This window comes from Syngnathus acus, chromosome 21, assembly GCF_901709675.1.
Source record: "Syngnathus acus chromosome 21, fSynAcu1.2, whole genome shotgun sequence".
Taxonomy (NCBI): Eukaryota; Metazoa; Chordata; class Actinopteri; order Syngnathiformes; family Syngnathidae; genus Syngnathus; species Syngnathus acus.
In genome coordinates, this window is record NC_051105.1 from 2095753 (window position 1) to 2116314 (window position 20562).

Here is a 20562-nt window from a genome sequence, read left to right on the forward strand (position 1 = left end):
TTGACTTCCCCGTTCACCTCCCACCCTTTTAACCCACTTACTTTCTTTCTCCCTCTGAGCTCGTCTCTCTTTTTGGCCGTTACGTCGTCTTTCCCCCCTTCTCTCCCTCTTGAACTCCTCTAACCTCGTCAACTCTTCGCTATGCCTCCCTCTGCTAAACGTGTAATTATTTTTCGGCCAATTAAATCCATATGAAGCCCGGCGGCGATCAAAGCTCAGCGCGAGGGCTCCCCACCCAGAACAGTGCACCGAAATAGAAACTTAAAGAGCACGTCCATATTTAACACACACACACACTCAGCGTGAGGACACAGCAGGACCTTTGTGGTCGGTTCCATCCGGAGCTGACCCCTTGGCTATAATTGTCTTTATTACACAGTGGCTGGAGTGAACGCGGGCCAACTCGGAGGATTGTTTGACAAAATGGCCGCCGTGCATCGACGTGCACGGGCCGCAGTCGGAGCGTCCTCTGTAATCACGGCAGCAGCAAAAATGTTCATAAACAGCGCGCAATCATTCATTAGCGTTGCTCTCTTTTAAGGCTTCACACGTGCTTGGCTTTTAGTCTTAACACCATCTGCTCCCACGGATTTCTCCATTTAAATGTTTTGATGTAAATATTTTTTGAAAGACAAAGGATAATGACGGCACGGTGGAGCATTGGTTAGCACGCTGCCTGGGTTTGATTCCAGCCCCCGATATGGGCACTCTAAATTGTCCTCCGTTCGCCGATGTGATTGGCTGGCGCACCACAGAGGAAGAAAAGCACTTTGGAGAAAGGATGGATAAAAGATAAGACGTTCTGACTTCCTCCCGCAGGTCTCCGTCTCACTTCAAGGTGAAGGCGAGAGTGCGCTCGTGCGAGATGTGGACGGCGGGCTGCGTGGACGAGGTGTGCGAGGGCAGCACCAGCCCGGAGAGAAGCTTCGTTCTGGGATGGCCCACCTGCAACAGCGTGGCCACCTTCAGGTACGCGCCAAACGGCTCTTTTGTTTCCATTCCATAGCTTGAAGATAGAAACCTCAAAATTGATGGAACAGGCCCTGAAGGGCGGCGCACCATTCCGAACAATCCTCAGCTAAACCGCAGCGCGACAGGCTAACATCAGGCGCACACACACACGTGTGTGTTTACACCATTTACACTCTCTGGCCTCATGGCAGCCAGCCGTGCCGTGACGTAACATTCTCACATTCCGCCTCAGCGGGAATCGTCTCGCAGCTTCAGCGCAACGTCACACAACGGCGTCTTTTGCACAGACGCTCCCTCTCGTCGTCATGATTCGTATCGATGGAATGCGTGTCATTTTTTTCGTCTCTCGTCCGCAGCTCCGAGGAGCAGAAGGAGAAATGGCTGGCGCTCATCAAAAGGTAGAAAAAGATTTTTGGATTTACTTCTCATGTATGAAATGAGTAGAATTTTGGCAATCGGAGGATGAAATCTTTTTTTTCTTCTTCTAAATCTTTGACTTTCTTTGTCAGTCGTATCACCGAGGGAAAAGAGAAGGACGACCCCAAGACGGTCCCACTCAAGATATTTGCCAAGGATATGGGAAACTGCGCTTATGTAAGATAGGTCTTCTGCTTATGATTAAAATAATAATGAGTACTTAGGTTGGGGATGTGAAAAAGCAACCATGTGTGCGTTTGTTTAGGCCAAGACGCTGGCGGTCAACAACACAGACAACACCAACGAGGTCATCAGCATGGCACTCACGCAGTTTGGGATAGCTGTGAGTCCTGCTTTGTTAGAAACTTGAAATCCAAACCCCGTCTCCAGACCATGACTTGAAACCCAACCTTGAAACCTTAACCTTTGTTTGAAACCCCAAGCCAGGCTTGAGTCCCTGATCGAAACCCTAACCCTGTCTTGAGACCCAACCTTCAATCTTGTCCTATAAACCAAAACATGTGTCTGAAGTTTTAAATCTCAACACTGCCTCGAAACCCTAAGCCTGTATTTTGTTTTGTAGGGTCACATGAAGGATCATCGCTTGTGGGTGAGCTCCAGTAAGGACGAGCCTCCGTACCCGCTGATAGGTGAGGACCACTGCGTACTAAATGCCTTATTCTCACTTTAAAGGCTTTCATGTCCACGCTTCAACTCGCCCATCTGGAAGCACAGTGTGCCTTTGTTTGTTTTTTTCAACATTTCCAGGACATTTGTTCCTTTAAAGCTTTGATGTGGATTTCCAAAACATCCAGTCCTCAGGGGCGCGGCATTCATTTTTGTGCAAATCATTCCTCCGTCCAGGCCACGAGTTCCCATTCAGCATCAAGATGAGTCACGTTCGAGACGGCGGGAGCGCTAGCGGAGATGTGAGCGGTCCCTGCGATTGTCCCGAGGTTCAGCTCCTGGACCGATGTCTGCCTCCGGAAACCCAGTGTCACTTTATACTCAGACCCAGCAAAGTCACGCACGGCACGGACGCCTTCGCAGGTCAGCGACAAAAACACTGCAGCATCAATGGCGTTGCTTTGATCCGCATAAAGTGGCGCCTTGAGATACAAGTTTAATTCACGCCGTGACTTCATCATCTCAACAGCGTTACCGCCTACACGCAAACACTACGTCGCTACCTCGCTCCCTGCCGTTTTAGTCCGTAAAACGATATTTTCAAAGAAACAACAACTCAAAGTCTTTGCAAAATATTGGAGAAAAGCAAACTCGTGAACTTGGAGGTTGACTGCGGCGATATCGCAACCTCCTCTGCGGGGGACACCCGAGAGAGAAAGTGATGTGCGTGCAGTGTTGCCTCACTGCCAAAATGTTTTCACTCTGACTTTAAACCCCCAGAAAAAAAGTGAGTAAGAAAGAATGTGGGAAAAGGGAAAATGGAAACGTGAGCAAAGATAACACTCTTGAAGGTCAGCGAGCAGGCGGGAAAAAGCAACAGCCGACGGCGGGTAAGCGATAGGGCAGGAAACGGGACGGGACGCGAGAAAGACAAACAAGATGGACGCTGACGGCAGGGAAACAAAAAAAAGTCCTGCCAGTGTCAGTGAGGCTTGGCAAGAGAATAACAATTGATGATGTAATCATGTGAAAAATATTTGATCTTTTTAATATTTAGAATAGAAATCTAATTTGAGTTTTACAGTAGGGTTTTAAATTCAAACCCGGATTGGGGTTCCGGTTTCAAGCTAGGATTAGAGTTGTAAATTAAGGTCGTCCTGACATCAACTTCTTCCGCAGACGCTGCCCCGCCAAAGTCGTTCAAGCGTAAACGCTCTCTGATCAACTGGCCCTTCTGGAGGGGCTCCAGCAACCAGCTGGACACCGCGCCCCCACACAGTCCTACCTCGCCCGGCCCCGTCCCGGGTCACCTCTTCGGGCGGCCGCTTGCCTCCGTCTGCTCGGCGGACAGTGGCCTGCCCAAACCAGTAATGGTGAGCGCAGTCCTGGCAACTAAATGGAAATGCTATCAACTAGCATTGCTAACAGCTAGCATGCTTTGCGCCTCAAATAAAAAAATGCTGTTGTTAGCTCAAAGCGCTAACCTCACACTCAGCTGACTCCATGCTAACAATAGAAATAAAATGTCTTGGTTCAGGACATGCTGGTGTTCCTGTACGTAGAGGGTCCATATACCCGTGGCGTGTTTCGGCGTTCGGCGGCAGCCAAGGCATGCCGGGAGCTGCGTGAACAACTGGACGCCGGGACAGACAATGGCGAGATTACAGGCCAGTCCGTGTTTGTCGTGGCCGGCGTCCTCAAGGTAAACAGGTTTCCTGAGGTGACGCTTATATAGTTCCCATTGAGCAACTACCACCACCCTAAGAAATTGAAATAACCCTCAAAATCAAAACCATTAAATGCGTTTTTATCGCAGGACTTCCTTCGCAGCATCCCCGGCAGCCTGCTTTGTTGTGACCTTTACGACCAGTGGACGGCGGCGATGGAGAGTGAGGGAAGCGACGACGTGACCGACAAAGTCTACAGGTAGCAATAAGTTAGCCACGAGCTAGTCCGGTTTTTCTTTGATCAATAGAAATGACGTTGATTGGCTGTTTTGTAGCTTACTGCGCCTGCTGCCCGCTGAGAATTTTCTGCTGCTGCGCCACGTGGTTGGCGTGCTGCACCGCATCCAAGGCTTCGCTCACGACAACCAGATGAATGCTTTCAACTTATCCGTCTGCATCGCTCCCAGTATGCTTTGGGCCTCCATGCCCGGAACCCCCGAGATGGAGGGGGAAGGCGCCAAGAGGGTAAGAGAAACTTCCAAGGTAGCAATCAAGAAAGCGAAATGCGAAACTGACATTGGCTGTGATACAGACGTCTGTTCTTCCATCCAGCAGATTGCTTATCAGATATTAGGTGTTGTATGCTAAAAGCTACACTAACATTTAACTTTGGTTTAATCTTTGTTCCCCTGACAAGATAAACCACAAGGCTAATCTGATTAACATTTCAGGATGCTACAAGACAAAACAGCTCTTGATGCCTAACAACATGGCTTCTTAAAGTACTTGGACGTACAGTGATCTAACATTTGACGTATCGAGGGAATGCTAAGGCACTAAAGTTAGCATGCAATGTCAACAAGTCTCTTACTACAGTATGTTATTATTATGGAATTACACTAGTTTGCTTTTCCAGTGTATGCGTGTGTGTGTGTGGACGGCCATCCAGGAGATGGAAAAAAAAAATAGTGATATGTCAGCAAAAATAACCTCAGCAGCCACAAATATCTCTTTGGCAAATACTCTGCTTTCGACATTTTCCCTCACGGGGTCCGAGACTGTAGCCAAGTCTTACTGAGGCGCACCTCCACAGAGTCCTGGCTCGTCTCCAAACTGGACGGGAGTCATGTGACCGCGCTATTATCAATTGTAACCGCAAAGATGCTTGTGACGCTTGATCTCGTCAATATGTACTGTTAGAATAATTAATCCAAAGTACAAGGGGCATATTCTGACAGGTAAATGAGATCATAGGTCACATGATGGGACTCAAGTGTCAGGGTTTGTGTTCTTGAGTGTTCGTCGATTGCTGCAAATTTGTAGCTGTTGCAAAGGACTAAAAAGAATTGGTTGTGATCGCATATAAAGGATGTTTTGGCTTCATCTTTTCAACAAAAATAAGCAGAAGGAAAGAGGAGGATTAAGAGTACACTCCGCTCGGCAGTGGCAGCATATTGGAGCCACATTTGCAAAGAACACAGTGGACGTCATCCAAAACCACAGAATGTGGATTCCTGGATCTCGCTCCTTCTAATCTGAAACCAGGCGACCGGCTTTTGTCTTTTTTTCTTTGTAAAAAAACGGACAAAATGGTGACATCAGAGAGCAGGCTGGCTGTTTACGCGCAGCGGCAAACAGCATCCAGACGCACTAAGCCGCAACATCTGGAGCCAAACAAACAAAAAAGTGACTTGCGTTTCCATGGCGTCAGCGAGGCTGACTTGCTTGTGTAAACACACGCGAAACTCTTCCTCTCAAATTTGACTTGAAATTTAAGCCATTTATCAAGATCAAGAACGGTCTGGTGAACGCCTAATGCTGGTCCTACAGCAAACCGCTTTCACAGTCTCAGACTAAAAACTGAAAAAAAAGATTTAGAATGAGGGAAAACCTTGGTTCATCAACTATTTTCTTTGTTCAGTCCTGTTTCATGAGTTTGAAAAAGCGCTGCCCCATGTTTGTTGGTTTTTGAATGAATTTATTCCGTTTTGGATGGAGGCTATAATAACAGACTGCGGAAAAAGTGAAGCACTGTGAATACTTTCCAGATGCACTAACTACTGCAACTATCATCCCATTTATGTCTGAAAAGGATTTGGTGAAATTAAAAACATGTAAACTGGTCAAAGTGAAGAAAAGATGCAATTCCTGCCCAGATTCTCAGCCAAAATGATGAGGTACCATAAGGGGGGGGGGGGTTGTGTTTACGCGGTCAGCTTGGAATGAGCGCGTGGGTGTTGAAAAGGTGGAAATTGTCAGAATGAAAATATGTGAGGAAACGTTTGGACAGCTGCGCCGATATTGGCGGGGAAAACAAAAAAGTTATTTAGGTCAGGAACTCCTCCAATAAACATGCCTCGTGAGCAAACACTCCGCTAGTGTTGTCTGATGACTACGAGGTGTGTGTGGAGGAAGAAAACACTCTTTTGCGTACTCCTAACGGCAAAATTGCCAAAAGTTGCTGCATATATTTTACCTGTGTCAAAGAAATAGGCAACATGAAAAATTCAAGACAAATGTAGCGTATTTGCTAACGACATAGCGCTAAATCTTGGCATAACAGAAGCTCCACCACTTCCTCTGCCTGTAACACAAAATGGACATTTACTTGCTGATTCAGCACTTTATCGCTCGGTCTCAAAACCCATCAAATTTGTTTTGGAAATACATTTTTTTTTAAAATGTGTAAATTTTGACATTAGTTCTCTCGCCTTAGGTGTGCGAACTGGTGCGCTTCCTCATCGAGAATTGCGCCGCCATGCTGGGTGATGATGTCACTTCCCTGTTTTCTGCGTTCAGCCCAAAGGGCGGCGGCAGCGAGCACAGCTCCGGTGAGAGATCAATTGTGTGATGCTACTACACAAATATGGAACATTTACACATTCATTTACACATCACACGTGGCTGGTTCCAGATGCGTCGTCGTTCCAAATGAACGACTCGTCCTACGACAGCCTGGAGAACGAGCTGAACGACGAACCCGAGTCTCCGTGCCAGGACCAACTCCCTCTGCGCGACAAACCGGACAGCCGCAGCCGTGATTCGGTCCTCACGCTCAGCGACTGCGAACCGGACGCCGAGGGCCCCTCCGCCGACCTCCTTCTGCAGCTGGCTCCCCTGGCCAGGCCCCGTCGCTTCAGCCCCGCCACGCGCCAGCCTCGCGCCCGCCACGCCAACGGAGCATCCTCGCAGAGCGCCGGCCGGAGGCTGAGACGTAGCTCGGAGCCCGCCTTAGCCGTCCTCGCCGGGGGGCGCCAGCCGCTACGCAAGGCTAGCTATGATGCCGCCATGGAGGGAGAGGAGGAAGAGGAGGAGTTCCTGGAGAAGGAGCTAAACGGGCTCCACCTGAACTCGGAGCGCGACCAGAACGGCGGGCGGCGGAAGAACAAGCACGTGCCTCCGCTGCGTCTAGACGCCAGCTGCTCGAGCCTCTCCTCGCCGGCCACGTCCCCTACCGGTTCCTCGCTCAGCTCCTTAGACTCTGCTTTCTCACAGTACTCCACCGATTATGGCATCGCCCCGACAGGAGACGGCCCCCTCCGGTCTCCACGCTGCTCCCCGCCGCAGAAGGATGCCCGCCCCGGCCACGGCGCCCACCCCAATATGTGGCTGAAGAAGGACCGTCGCCTCTCTTTGAAGCAGCCTCTCAACGGACATGCGAGTGAGGAATCGCTGCCCACTGGGACCCAAACCGGGACGCCCAACCGGCGGCCCGGCAGTCCTCCATCCTACCAGCAGGCGCTCCTTCAACTACAGTGCACCTCGCCCTTCTACAAGGGGGCGGACAAGCCTCTAACGGTGCGAGAGCTCCGCCTCCTCCACAACACAGGAACTGACGCCGGCCAGCCCCCGATGGGCGTTTTCTACGGACAAAGTGCCACCACTCTCGTGTTAAAACGCCAGAAGTCTCACTCTCTGACGCCGCCTGTCCAGAGCCGGACTCTGCCCCGCCGCCGGTCTGAGCCCTCTTGCCACCCCTCCAAAACCGCAACCCTGGACAGACCCCGGGCCCGCCTGAGGGTGTCGGACACTGAGCCCCTGTCGCCCTCCGCCGACCGTACCGTGCAGGACTACTTTTCGGCAAGTGGGGACGCGGCGGGCACCGCGCGGAGGAGCCAGGAGGTGGCGCTAGCCATCGCCCAGGCCAAGAAGGAGTGGCGGAGTCGGCAGTGTAGCGAGCCGAGATTGGACGATTTTGACCAACTCTTCTTTGCCGAAGAGTCGTACGTGTAACTACCAACTTTGTACATAGCCACTTTTTACCAGCTTTGTATTACTCACTGTTGTCTAAATAGCATTTACGGTACCAGGGTGGGAGATTTCCTATATTTCTAAAAAGGTACACATGCACTTCCTGCTTAGCGCCAAAATAAGATGCGGTTTTGGTTTTGCTAAAATGAATATCACAAAAAGAGGCAAGAGACGTTCCATTTGCATCCCGCCAAAATAAGAGCATTTTTACTTGACATAAAGACAAGTTAAGAGCACGAAACACAGTTAAAACCTTTAAAAATGACAATGTCTTGCGCAAATTGAGGTGCACTTGCTGGTGCCATTTGTCTGTGCATACTACAAAATAAGAGCATGCAGTTTCCAACTTGTGCTTTGAAATTTATCAGATTTATCTCCAGCACACAAAAGATTCTTTTAGTGATTAAATCTAGCCGACAAATATGTATTTATTAGGAGAAATCAATGTCCCTGCTTCTGGGTTTTTTAATGTGCTAATTAGGGAATTTTCCATTATATTATCTTGTATAAAAAAGGAATTCATTTTGTAATTGTATGATTAGTTCCCCCACATTGTAAAATTGTATTTATAATACAGAAATATATGATAAATATAAGTATGATCATTTTCATATGTAATTAAATCAAATTGTATTTTTGTACATGTGCTGCTGCTGTTGCCATAGAAACTATATTTGCTACATATTTCTATTGTGTACAACATTTGAATAAAATGCTCTCTTCCAAGATTCCTTTTGATTTTAGCTGTACTGTTAGCTTTTGATAGAATAATGAAATCGAAAAATATTTGATAATGACAGCCCTAGTTTCAAGTCAGGGTTATCAGATCTTTGTGTGCAGCAGTACGAGAAAAAAAAACCCATAAAAATGCAACAAGTGTAAGAGGCAGCTATGCCTTCAGGCGCATTCATAATGGCGCCATTTATGACAGAAACAAAGTGTGCTTGCTGCCAGATATACAGCATCCCTGGCGACTGGCTGAATTCTTTACCATCTATTTCATTATCTGTTTGATCAAATCTAGCTTAATTATTAAAAATGCATTGTAAAAAAATCAAGGGACATTTCAACGCCTCTGTTCCGGCTCGGAAGCTGCCTCCTGAGTCTTTGTGCGGAGTCGCCGTCAATCATAATTCCAGCTCGTAGCTCTGCTGGTTTGTTATGTAAGGTCCACAAGAATGTCAGCGGACAAGACCCGGCAGCGTCTCCTAATTACGGCGCTCGGCACAGCAGCGGGGCCGTATTTGTGATTTAAATACGGCCTTTGACACCGAAGGGAAAACGAAGCAGATGGCAAATTGACTGACTGACAGGCCTCCTTAAACACTTGCACTGTCTGCCCTGTGCTGTCCTCTGTGGGGTCTGTGGGTTTTGATGACCTAGGACAGAAGGTCTCATGTTTTCTATCATTTCTGTTCAGTCTCTCCTCTTTCTTGCACACAATCAACAACATAGTAGGCAACTTTTGGCGCTAGTACCGATACCTGGTGTCGATACTCGTCCAAATGTTGAGGGTTTCACGTAAAGGTGTTATATTACGTCATCGGCGTTTTGATTTTGATTGTTTTTTTCTTTTACAGTGGATACAAATGGTTGCAACACAGGCCATTCTGTCAGTCAGTCAGACTACGAAGGAATGTGACCTCTGCCAAGGTAAACACTCAGCGTTAGCCACATATTGAACGTACACTTGAAAGACAAGTCGTGAATGGCAAAAAACAATGATCAACTGTAACTCGGTGTTCTTATTTCACAAGACAGAGTACAAACTTGTATAATGGTCACACATTTGCCATGTAATAATCACTGTGGACACTGCATTAGGTACACCTGACTGCAGTATTTAACAAGCCACGATTGGGGTTTAAAGTCAAGTATGGGTTTTAAACTTTAAAGTTTACAAACAACATTGTCGGTTTGGAACTCGGATCGGCTATTGTCTCTCGTGCGTAGTGACGTCATCCATCATGACAGGTCAAACAAAGCAATCGTCGACACACTAAAGTCAAGACGTATTTAAAATGAGTTCATAGCCAATTTCTGAGGATAAATGAAGCGGATGGTGCTTTTCTAACGCTAAACCGTAGTGGTCTTTTACTGACACCGTGTGGACAAAGTTGGAAACGTGGCGGAGGACTTGATGAGTCTGGGTTGCCTTGGCGACGACGACGACGTGTCGAGAAAACAAAACGACCGCACGGCAGCAGTGTTTCACAATGTAAAGATGAAGCTGAATGAGACAGCCTACCTCCACATGCAAAAGGTTGTATTTCGGCTGCAAATAAATACTTGAAATACTGTCACATCAATCTTGTATTTAGCCAGAAAAATAGGATATTTTACAAGACAATGTATTGTCACCTTTTTGCCCACAAAAAGTCTACTTAAGGCTATAAAAGCTATATTGTACCTTATAAGGTTACATGTTGTTATTGAACTTAAAAAGGTTAATAGACAACTTTTAACCTTAAAGAAAAATTTATAACTCATTGTAGCGTCTCTGAAATATTTAAATACCCCAATCTACCAACTTTTTCCTGCTCATAGTTGAACTTTCTTATGCAATATTAGGAAATAATATACAAGATGAGCTTGTTGCAGAAGGGAGGGGGGAGTGCAAGGCGAGCAGAGACAAGCGAGGCGAGAAGCGAGTGAGGCTGAGGGGGAGCCTGCTCACAGCTCACCACCACCACCACGCCTCGCTATCAACTTAGTCAGCCATATTGCTACGTACGTACATACGTGACTTTGTGACGAGTCTTACCCCGTGTCAGTGAGCTCCGTGTCCGGTCATCGCCGTCGAGCCAGCGAGCTATTTTTATCCTTGTGTGGATATATAAAGCGACGGCGCCCGGTTCAGGAGGGAGGAGGAGGCGCAGAGTGGACCGCTGGTAGCGGGGTGACAACACTCCATCGTAGGCATCCTTTACCTTGACGCGGCGTGGACGTGCTGGTGAGTTCCAACCGGGGCTGATTGCTTTTGTCGACTTTGGATATTCGCCGCTTCTTCGGCGTTTTCCGGCACCGACTTGAATGTCATTTTGGAGGTGTGTGGAAAGCGGTAAGGTGTCACAGTCGCCGCCGAGGAGAGGTGCGTCATATAGCGGCCAGGCTAATTAGTTTCCTCTCCTGTACACTGGGGACATCTCCGAGGAACCTTTAAGGACTTGAAGTCGCACTGTAGCGCTGACTCACGCTTTGAGATCCAATTTCAACGTGTGGCTCATTCAATGTTCATTGAAGTGGGCTTTGAGCAACTTTTTAAGTCTACCTGGATGGCCACTGACAGCTAAGAGTCCTTGTCCGGTGGTGGTGCCGTGGTAACACAGGCATCACAGTGCGGTCGAGCTGGGACTTTATCCCCTTATCATCTTGGGACAATTCGTTTTCCGGCGCTGACTTTGCGCACATTTTGAAGACGAGTGGATACTAGGCAAGGTGTCACTCTTGTCGCCGAGGTGAGGTGCGTCATTATCGGAGCTAATTGGTTACCCCCGCACTCAGGAGGCACTTCCGGGGCACGTTTAATGACTTGCAGCCATGTTCAGGAGATGGTTAATGTCCGAGATATTAAAAGGCTTCTTTGGGATGGTCACAAGTCATTTAAGCTGCTTTTGGGTCTGGGGACCTACCTGTCTATCAACTGGATTAGCCGGCTACATCTGTTGACGTTAATTCGACTGCAATTGACATGTTTGAAGCACATTGAGGTAGCCCGAATACATTTGTTCCAGTGAGTCATCTTCACTTCCTTTTTTTCAAAGCCGCTCTGAATCACAAGCCATCATCCGCTATTTTGGCCCGTTTAGCACGTCACCAGCTGTCATTTAAACGCGGCAGTTAACTAGGCGGCACCGCCGTTAACCAGCCAAGATTTCTGTTGCCTCAAATCCAAGCGGCCACACCGATTGGCCAATTGAGTGCGGAAGGACATTGTGATTGGCTACGTCGCTTGTCTGTTACGACCCTTCGGTGTCAAAGCGAAGCAGTGAGTTTTTTGATTGGCTGCTTTGTTTTTTGTTTTTTTTGCGGTTCACGCCTCTTGTTCAGTCGCTTGGCAGTCTTTGTAGTATGGAATTAGCAAATTTTGAAGTAAAATTGCATAATTATCAATTTTGATATTTCTAAATTTGTGTAATAATCCTTATAAAATTATCACATTTTCCTGTCAGAGGTTAACTTTATTCAGGTAGTTTTGACTGTTCTCTAAATTATAAACATAATGTAAAAAGTAAACGGCAAGTTTTATTCATGTAAAAATACGACTACAGTATTTAATTTTGCACACAATTGACAGTTTTTACTTTATTCCCTAAAATGACTTGCTTGCGAAAATGAAACCATAATCTTCTGGTGGGGGAGACAATTTTATGAATAGGAAGTTGGGAATTTCACAGATTGAAGTCACAATATAAAAAACATTGCCAACTTTGGCGCATTTTCAGCTGCATATCTGCTGAGCTACACAAGTCCCATTGTAAAGTCTTTTTTTTTTTAACATGAAGTCAAACACTTAAAAACAAGATTTCCAATACCAATAAAGAGTAAAGTGCTCTCTTCAGAAATATATTCATAAGCCAGTCGAGTCACACACCAGTTATTTTGTTCATCTGATGATTTATATGTATTGTATATTAACAAAAAGTACTAGAACACTAGACCAAAGTTGAAGCAGGAAGTGTCAGCGGAAATGAAAATCTTAGTGTTGAGACTCGACTCAACTGTGAGGTGCCTCATACACCGTTGCCACCACACAAGCAATTCTATAGCAAATATATATAGACTATTCTTGAACTATAAAAAAAATTCTGTTCAAATAAATTACCGCATAATATATTTATGAGAAAGAAAAGAGAAAAATTTAAAAATTATTTTGGATGATTATGTAAATCATAGCCTGACCTTTTTTCCCTGTAATGTTATATATATATTTATTTTTATATAGACTCTCTGTGTTTCAATAAAGACATACACTAGCACACTGTGTTCCACCGTAGGTGTGTTGCCATAAAGCCCCGGACATTAAAATGATTAAATTGATGCGGAACAAAGCCGATTGGCAACGTCGTTCCTGCCAAATGTGATTACAAAGCAAGTCAGTGCTACAAAATTACACAAGGTTATGTCTAGTCTGTTTAGTGGACCGACTGGACTGATTTTTGTAAAAAGTAATGAAAATCCACGTTTTAAATGTATAATAGAAACATTTTTTAATTACGAGTCAAATTATTCAAAGTACAATAAAACACAAAGATACTGTCGGCTGTAACACTACAGAGACGGCCGGCCGGCTCTGTGGTTTCCTGTTCTAGGCCACATTTACCTTCAGGACTTGTCCTAAAAGGAAGGTGTCAAATTGAAGTCACTCTCCTTTCTTCCTAAAGCCTGGATGGGATTATAAAACTGACAAGATCCATTTGAATATGTAAATCCCTCTTGCAATAAAAATGTAGGAAAGTTTGAGAAGAAAGTGTGACCTACTTTAGCTGTACGACTCTTTGGTCAAGTTCCAAACTTTTTTTGTTCCATTATTGACGCCGTTGTGCGTTTTGTCGTTGGCAGGAAGACGAAGGACGACTTCTTTCTCTTTTTTTCAGAAGCAGAAGACAGCCTGAGAGAGGATGAAGATGCCTAAGCCGGTGAGTTTCTCCACCGCGTAGTGCACAAACGAGGGTTCCGGCAAATCATGACAAGTTTAAAATAGTCAAAAACACATTTTCCTTTATTTATGTAATCATTAATTATTCACAGGAGTATGACGATATGCTAGAAATGATTATTTTTTTTACCACGAAGAGCGAGAAAGGCTGTTAGAATGCCGTGAAGGGAAAGCGAGTGAGAGTGTGAGAGAGAGAGAGGCAGTTTTTTTGAAGTTCACCTGCCATATCCAATGGCGCCCTGAGGGAAAACTGCCAGTCTGGTTACATTATCCCCTGGTGACCCCTACGCAAACACGCAGGACCTTTTCACCGCCTGCTCTGTGCGCTTTGGCGTCTTGCAGCAGTCACGCTTGTTCAAAACACGTCTCCGTCCTTAGCTTAGCTTTGTTAGCTGCGTGTCAGGCCATTAATAGAACAGGAAAATTAATGACTTAATCACTTTTTGTATGTTTTCCATGTTTTATTGGCTTTTTTATTTTATTTAAGTCATATAATCATTTTTTCTTTTAGCCAAGTTTTTGCAGTCAAGTCCTTTGTGTGTGTTCACTTGAATTTAATGACCATCATCTCGTCCCCCTCTTATCTTAATCTCATGTTTCATTTATTATAAAGCCTGCGAGCGTCCCACAATGCAACGCTTCACACACACACACAACACACGCACCAAGAGCAACTTGATCGTTTCCTCTTGCTTACGTGATGCGGCCGACAGAGCTGATGTAACGCAGCGGCATTTGCTTGCAAGGTGTGTTACTACATCTCATGAAAGAAAAAAAAATATATTTTTGTGTTAAAAACTACAAAAGGAAACACAAACGTGGCAATAATACTATAATAGTACTTTTCAGTGAATAAAAAGCAAAAAAAGGTACTTTTTAAAAGGTGTATTTTACATTAGAAAAAACATGAGGGGGAAAAAAACACTTGACAAAGTAGTCATTTTATGCACACTTGATATAAAATTACAAGAAATAAAGATTCAAATTTTCACTTAAAAAATACCCTGAAGGCGAATGCATAACGACGTGAGCGTGCGTGCGTGCGTGCGTGCGTGCGTGCGTGCGTGCGAGGATGAGGTGAATAAGTTTGCCGCTGCTGCCCTTGCAAGCCTGCTAACCAGCTTAGCTTTTAATTATGGCTGTCTGAGTCTGGACACGGACACACACAAACAATGTCGCCAGGCGGTCCTGCTGCACTTAACACAAAACGCACACCTTGGCCGACATTGTTACGAGGCAAGAAGCACAAAATGCAGACTTGTCTTCAATTTTCCTCAGTGGCCTCGTGCGGGCCTCGATTGTGTTTCCACAATCTGGAGGTGGTCAACCCCGAAAGGCAACCTGGTTAATCCGGCCTGACCGCCTGCTTGGCAGCGTCTGTCCGCTGACATCTTGCACTGTGATCCAGATTAGCCGCCACGGGGCATTCAAAGAAGTGATGCACTGGAGATACTCAAAATGGCTTGGCGCTTAGCTCACTGACCCGATGAATACCACCCGTTTAGGCAGCAAACTAGCCAGGCCTGTCTTAATACCGCCTTCTGGTGACGCAATATTACAAATTTATAGGGGTGGTGGTGTTGGTGCAAGGGAAAGGAGTTGGGGCCTGAATTCATTCAATAATTCCTCCCCGAGTAGCCAACAACGCTTCACGTATGCTTTGTTTGCATATCGTGGAAACCTTATCAACAAGCTGCAGCCTTGCACACAAAATAACCTCAAAGGCAGCACATGGCCCCGTTCTCCTGCTCTCACACTCAACGCACACGCGCACACACACACACACACACACTTGTGCCAAACCTGTTTGTGTATTATGACTTTTTATGATGTCATCTTTGTCCTGCAGACGAACGTCCGTGTTACCACCATGGATGCTGAGTTGGAGTTTGCCATCCAGCCCAATACAACAGGCAAGCAGCTCTTTGACCAGGTGAGCACGCCCACACACACACACACACACATACACACACACACACAGTGAAATGTGTCAATACAAGATCATCGAAATCATTTGACTTGCATGTGGACAACATGCAAATTCCACCAGGAAGCCCAGAATTAAAATTGAATATATAAAATTCTGGCCCCTTTCTCGTAATATTACATACAGTACATAATAAAAAAATAAAAAAATACCCCCTCGCCCAAAAAAAACCCCAATCCTTCCTTCTGAGGCATCTTTTGTTGTTCCATCAAAGCAAAAGCGACACTGGCAATGTGTGCCAGTAGGTGCTTGGGTCGCTTTTGGATCTATGACGAGACTGACAAAGATCTCTTTGTGCCTGTATATTGGTGTGTGTGCACTCACACACGAGGCAAAGGGCGGCTTTCAGCATTGTTCCGGGGCCTGAAAGGTTTCAGTGATGTAGAGGAAGGAAAACAAATGAAAGGGGAGGCTTTCGTTTTTTTTTTTTTTTATGGGTTCTGCTTTTCACAAGCCACGTCACACAGCCGTGCCTGTGACAATACATGTCATCTTAAATCAGTCATTAGCTGATCTTGTCCCCTGTTAGATAATCAAATTCTGCAGGATAAAAATACACCACGTGACGTGATTCTGAGGGCCGAGCTATACGACAATGTTGGTGGAAAATGTCCTTCAATCTCCATTGTGTAATCTCTCGGCCCCTGTAGAATTAGGGCATCAGATTCTCAGCTTCAGAGTGACTCGTAATTGATCATCTATGCAGGTACTCTGGTTCCCGGTGCAGCCAAGGAAGCCGATTTGGAGGTGCCCTGAGCTAAATTTCTTCCCAAATAGCAAAAGTTGTTGTAGAGATACGTAACCCCGTCAGCAAGCGAAAACAATCCAACTTGGTGACAGATTAATTTGACTAACCTGGAAGAAGCTCACTCCAATCACTTTGGAAGTGTCCTTGACTGATGAGTTGGAAAATCTCTGATCCATAATTACTAATACATCTTGGTGCTCCTGTGAATTCAAGATTCTCAAATCTCATACTAAATTTAAGATTGGGGAAACTAAAAATAAAACAAACACCCACTTGTTGTCCAGGTGGTGAAGACTGTTGGCCTGAGGGAGGTTTGGTTCTTCGGCCTTCAGTACATCGACAGCAAAGGCTACTTCACATGGCTGAAGCTCAACAAAAAGGTGAGCGACATGGAAAATTCCCTTGAAGGCAACGCCAACCTGAACGCATCGTTGTGTCATTTGGGTTTTTGGGTTTTTTTCCTACCCAGGTTACGCAGCAGGACGTGAAGAAGGAGAACCCTCTGCAATTCAAGTTTAGGGCAAAGTTCTTTCCAGAGGACGTCTCGGAAGAGCTCATCCAAGAGATCACGCAGAGGCTCTTCTTCCTTCAGGTACCTCCTTGTACCGGTCTAAACGTGCTGTCGCCAGTTAGACTATCAGAATATCATGCTAAAGAAACTAGCATAATATTGAAATGCTTCCTGTGTTTATTCTTTCAAATTTACACCTCAAGCAAAGGTCTGCCGTTATCTAGTGGTCAACAGCCGAATTACACCCAAATCAAACGGGAGGCAGAACACCGACATGCTGTAAAATCCGTGTTGTATTTTCATTTTGCTCCACACAGGTGAAGGAAGCAGTCTTAAACGACGAGAACTACTGCCCCCCCGAGACCGCCGTGCTCTTGGCCTCCTACGCCGTCCAGGCCAAGTACGGCGACCACAACAAGGACGTGCACAAGTCTGGCTACCTGGCGGCCGACCGCCTGCTGCCACAAAGGTACAAACGCGCAATGAGAGCCGCCCTTTTGTCATCACGGTGACGCCTTGTCTCGTTCTGGCTGGCAGAGTTCTGGAGCAACACAAGCTGACAAAGGAGCAGTGGGAGGACAGAATACAGACCTGGCACGAGGAACACCGAAGCATGCTCAGGTGGCTGCTACCTACCGTTCAATATTTCATCAATAAATACATTGGAGGTGTCCGAACTTAAATACGATATGTGTACGCAGGGAGGACGCCATGATGGAGTACCTGAAGATCGCGCAGGACCTGGAGATGTACGGCGTCAACTACTTTGAGATCAAGAACAAGAAGGGCACTGAGCTGTGGCTTGGCGTCGACGCCCTCGGGCTCAACATCTACGAGCACGAAGACAAGTAAGATGAAATGAGTGCAAATCAGAGAACTACTGATTTGCGGATCTTATTGCATCAAAGGCAGTCGGGTTTCAATTTTTAAAATGCACAAAATGGGTCATTTTGACCACCGACACTGTTGCTTTTTAATCCCTTCTGACAAGAATGGCATTGATGTGGCTACATTGCCCCCTTGTGGTGACAATGGAAGGTGACGATTGACTGGGCATTTTTTGTCGAGTCTAATCCTAATTTGCAATATTTTCATCAGGTTGTCGCCCAAGATAGGCTTCCCGTGGAGCGAGATCCGAAACATCTCCTTCAATGACAAGAAGTTTGTCATCAAGCCCATTGACAAGAAAGCACCGGTAAATAAATACCTTACTTTTCAAATGTTCTGAATATGATTTTTTTGCTGGGGAAACCTCTGACTTTGTGCACTGCAGGACTTTGTGTTCTACGCGCCTCGCCTGCGCATCAACAAGCGCATCCTGGCGCTGTGCATGGGCAACCACGAGCTCTACATGCGGCGCAGGAAGCCCGACACCATTGAGGTGCAGCAGATGAAGGCTCAGGCCCGGGAGGAAAAACATCACAAGCAGATGGAGAGGTACAGCAATGTTGCGCCAGCCTTCCCGTCGACTCGCTTCTTGATGTCGTGTCCTCGATCCATCCCCCTCGCTCCAGAGCGCAGCTGGAGAATGAGAAGAAGAAGCGCGAGCATGCCGAGAAGGAGAAGCAGCGCATGGAGCGCGAGAAGGACGAGCTGATGGAGCGCCTGCGCAACATCGAGGAGCAGACGCAGCGGGCGCAGAAAGAACTGGAGGAGCAGACCCGCAAAGCCCTGGAGCTGGAACAGGAGAGGAAGCGGGCCAAGGAAGAAGCCCAGCGTCTGGACCAGGAGCGGAGGGCCGCCGAGGAAGCCAAAGCCGCCCTCGCGCAGCAGGCGGCCGACCAGATGACGACCCAGGAACAATTGGTACTCTCCCCCCCTCGCCGTTCTTACTTCTTATTCATACTTTACTGGTGATGATAACGTGCTGTGATTGACAGGCTGCCGAATTAGCCGAGTTCACCGCCAAAATCTCGCTCTTGGAAGAAGCCAAGAGGAAAAAGGAGGACGACGCCACTGAATGGCAGCACAAAGTACAACACTAACGTCTTTACTTCACAGGTCCCATGTAAAAAGATAGTTGTTTTATTGGGTTTGTAAAGGTCATTTAGGCCGTTGTTTTGCATAAAAACAGTGAGGGAGTGGATTTTGATGGCATGGGACCTTCAACGTTTAAAAATGTTTCAAAAAAAAAAAAAACAGCCACGCTTCCTCTCGCTCAGGCCATGGCGGCGCAGGATGATTTGGAGAGGACGCGAGAGGAACTGCGAATGGCCATGACATCGCCCACTACGGCGCCGCACGAGCATGACGAGCACGACGAGAGCAACGAAGAGGCCAGCGCCGAGCTCTTAAGCGACGGAATCAGCAGCCAGCGCAGCGAAGAGCACAGAGTTACCGAGGCGCACAAGAACCAGCGTGTCAAGAACCAGCTGCAGGTCAGGCCACCGCGTAGAGCCACAAAATAGGGGGGGGGGTTGTATTTCGGAGATTTCACCTAAATTAAAAAATGAATTTCAATGCGACTGTTCTATTTATTGGTCAGGCGCTGAGCTCTGAGCTAGCGGAGGCTCGTGACGACACCAAGAACACGGCCAACGACGTCCTTCATGCCGAGAATGTGCGAGCAGGCCGCGACAAGTACAAGACGCTGCGGCAGATCCGACAGGGCAACACCAAGCAGCGTGTCGACGAGTTCGAGTCCATGTGAGGAGGGCGCCGCACAACAAAACCTCAAACAGGGACTCTCGCTTGCGCCTCGCCAAAAATCCGCCAATCCCCCCCCCCTAAAAAAAAACGTCTTTTTACCGGCCAACAAAAAATGGCCGACCTGCGCGGATGACTCTAGCTTTCAATGTCGCTCGCTCACTTTGATTTCCAACATTTTCTTTCTGGCTAGCATTCTTTTAAACCATTCTGTGTCCTGTGTAGGGTCCTCATGCATTTTACTTTGATTCCTGTTCATGTGGCTCATCAGCTGACCCAGTAAACACGCAAACCAAAAGCGTCTTGAGCCTTTCTGTGACCCTGCTTTAATCCGGCAGCAGTATTTGTTTTTTTGCAGACCTTAGTCTCCCATTGGATGAAAGTCATTTAAAAAAATGTCCTTGTATTTATAGATATTGGTATGTTATTAGGTTATATTCCAACATGTTACTATCAAGCTAAAATAGCAAGGTTAGGTATGTTTGAATTATGATAGTAAATAGAGAGGAAAGTGAAATGGGCGATACGTTAGCCACGAATACTACCTTTTCTTTCATCTTGATTAGTTTTGAGGGTATAGTAGTAACTGGAAGAAATGTGGTGAACAGAAAATACTTTTTTGAATTGCTTCAACATGACAAAGTACATTTGCAGCGGTACAAAATGTCTACTTTTTTCCGACTTGTCAGTCAGTTTTACATCTGCACTTTCACCAAGTTCAGTCACTTTAAGTTGGCGTTCTGCCTCTTCAGTCATTATAGCCATGAAAGGTAAATTGGATTTCCAATTAAGCCCGCAAGTACACACACTAAAAAAAAAACAGTGGTGATCAAAACATACCCCAATCGAGCGTTGGCCAGCATTGATGAGTCTCTCCAGGTGTGTGTCGACGCTGGTATTGGGCTTGCTTCTGTGGCTGATGCCGCTCCAATCTTCAGCAACCCCAAACGTTTGCCCTCCTCACATCCACAATTTCCAAACGAACGCCGCGAACAATTCTGAGCGAAAACACCGGTAGTTTCAAGGCATTGACTCATTCAAAAAGTATTGGCTTCCTGTCAGCCAAAGTTCACCACG

At 46.5% G+C, this 20562-nt stretch overlaps 2 protein-coding genes and 2 long non-coding RNA genes across 7 annotated transcripts in view; 2 read left to right on the forward strand and 2 right to left on the reverse strand.

Moving 5' to 3' along the window:
* The window catches only part of arhgap20 (Rho GTPase activating protein 20), an 18319-nt gene extending 9657 nt beyond the window's left edge, over positions 1–8662 (forward strand). Inside the window, exons 4-15 of one of the 2 annotated variants that reach the window (XM_037240044.1) lie at positions 820–969; positions 1329–1370; positions 1482–1566; positions 1655–1732; positions 1973–2039; positions 2254–2439; positions 3196–3389; positions 3554–3718; positions 3833–3942; positions 4019–4208; positions 6400–6514; positions 6598–7916. In XM_037240044.1, the coding sequence (XP_037095939.1) occupies positions 820–969; positions 1329–1370; positions 1482–1566; positions 1655–1732; positions 1973–2039; positions 2254–2439; positions 3196–3389; positions 3554–3718; positions 3833–3942; positions 4019–4208; positions 6400–6514; positions 6598–7916 (2701 nt within the window). Of the gene's footprint in view, positions 1–819; positions 970–1328; positions 1371–1481; positions 1567–1654; positions 1733–1972; positions 2040–2253; positions 2440–3195; positions 3390–3553; positions 3719–3832; positions 3943–4018; positions 4209–6399; positions 6515–6597 lie in introns of both variants that reach the window. The other variant, XM_037240043.1, reaches the window with a different exon arrangement.
* Positions 8663–10566: 1904 nt separating this feature from the next.
* On the forward strand, positions 10567–19783 carry LOC119139835 (radixin). 3 transcript variants are annotated; one of them, XM_037280850.1, is made up of 14 exons: positions 10567–10887; positions 13497–13573; positions 15443–15526; positions 16613–16708; positions 16798–16920; positions 17157–17308; positions 17377–17460; positions 17541–17687; positions 17938–18034; positions 18113–18276; positions 18354–18645; positions 18720–18812; positions 19002–19217; positions 19325–19783. In XM_037280850.1, exons 2-14 carry the CDS (start codon positions 13556–13558, stop codon positions 19487–19489), a joined length of 1731 nt encoding a protein of 576 aa, XP_037136745.1. In that variant the 5' UTR covers positions 10567–10887; positions 13497–13555; the 3' UTR covers positions 19490–19783. The 3 variants fall into 3 exon arrangements, with proteins under 3 accessions (XP_037136745.1, XP_037136746.1, XP_037136747.1); XM_037280851.1 differs by having other exon boundaries at positions 10644–10664; XM_037280852.1 differs by lacking the exons at positions 10567–10887; positions 13497–13573; positions 16613–16708; positions 16798–16920; positions 17157–17308 and having other exon boundaries at positions 15468–15526.
* On the reverse strand, positions 12420–20551 carry LOC119139837. The gene is made up of 3 exons (XR_005101459.1): positions 20326–20551; positions 13416–13545; positions 12420–13337 (listed from the first exon to the last, which is right to left on the reverse strand). It is a non-coding gene; the product is annotated as an uncharacterized LOC119139837 (long non-coding RNA).
* LOC119139838 lies at positions 19668–20299 on the reverse strand. Its single transcript, XR_005101460.1, has 2 exons — positions 20120–20299; positions 19668–19943 (listed from the first exon to the last, which is right to left on the reverse strand). It is a non-coding gene; the product is annotated as an uncharacterized LOC119139838 (long non-coding RNA).
* Positions 20552–20562: the final 11 nt, after the last annotated feature.

Coding starts and splice junctions, on each gene's coding strand:
- LOC119139835 (XM_037280850.1), top strand. Junction 17,688..17,937: donor ATCTACGAGCACGAAGACAA/GTAAGATGAAAT, acceptor TATTTTCATCAG/GTTGTCGCCCAAGATAGGCT. Junction 18,035..18,112: donor CCATTGACAAGAAAGCACCG/GTAAATAAATAC, acceptor TGTGCACTGCAG/GACTTTGTGTTCTACGCGCC.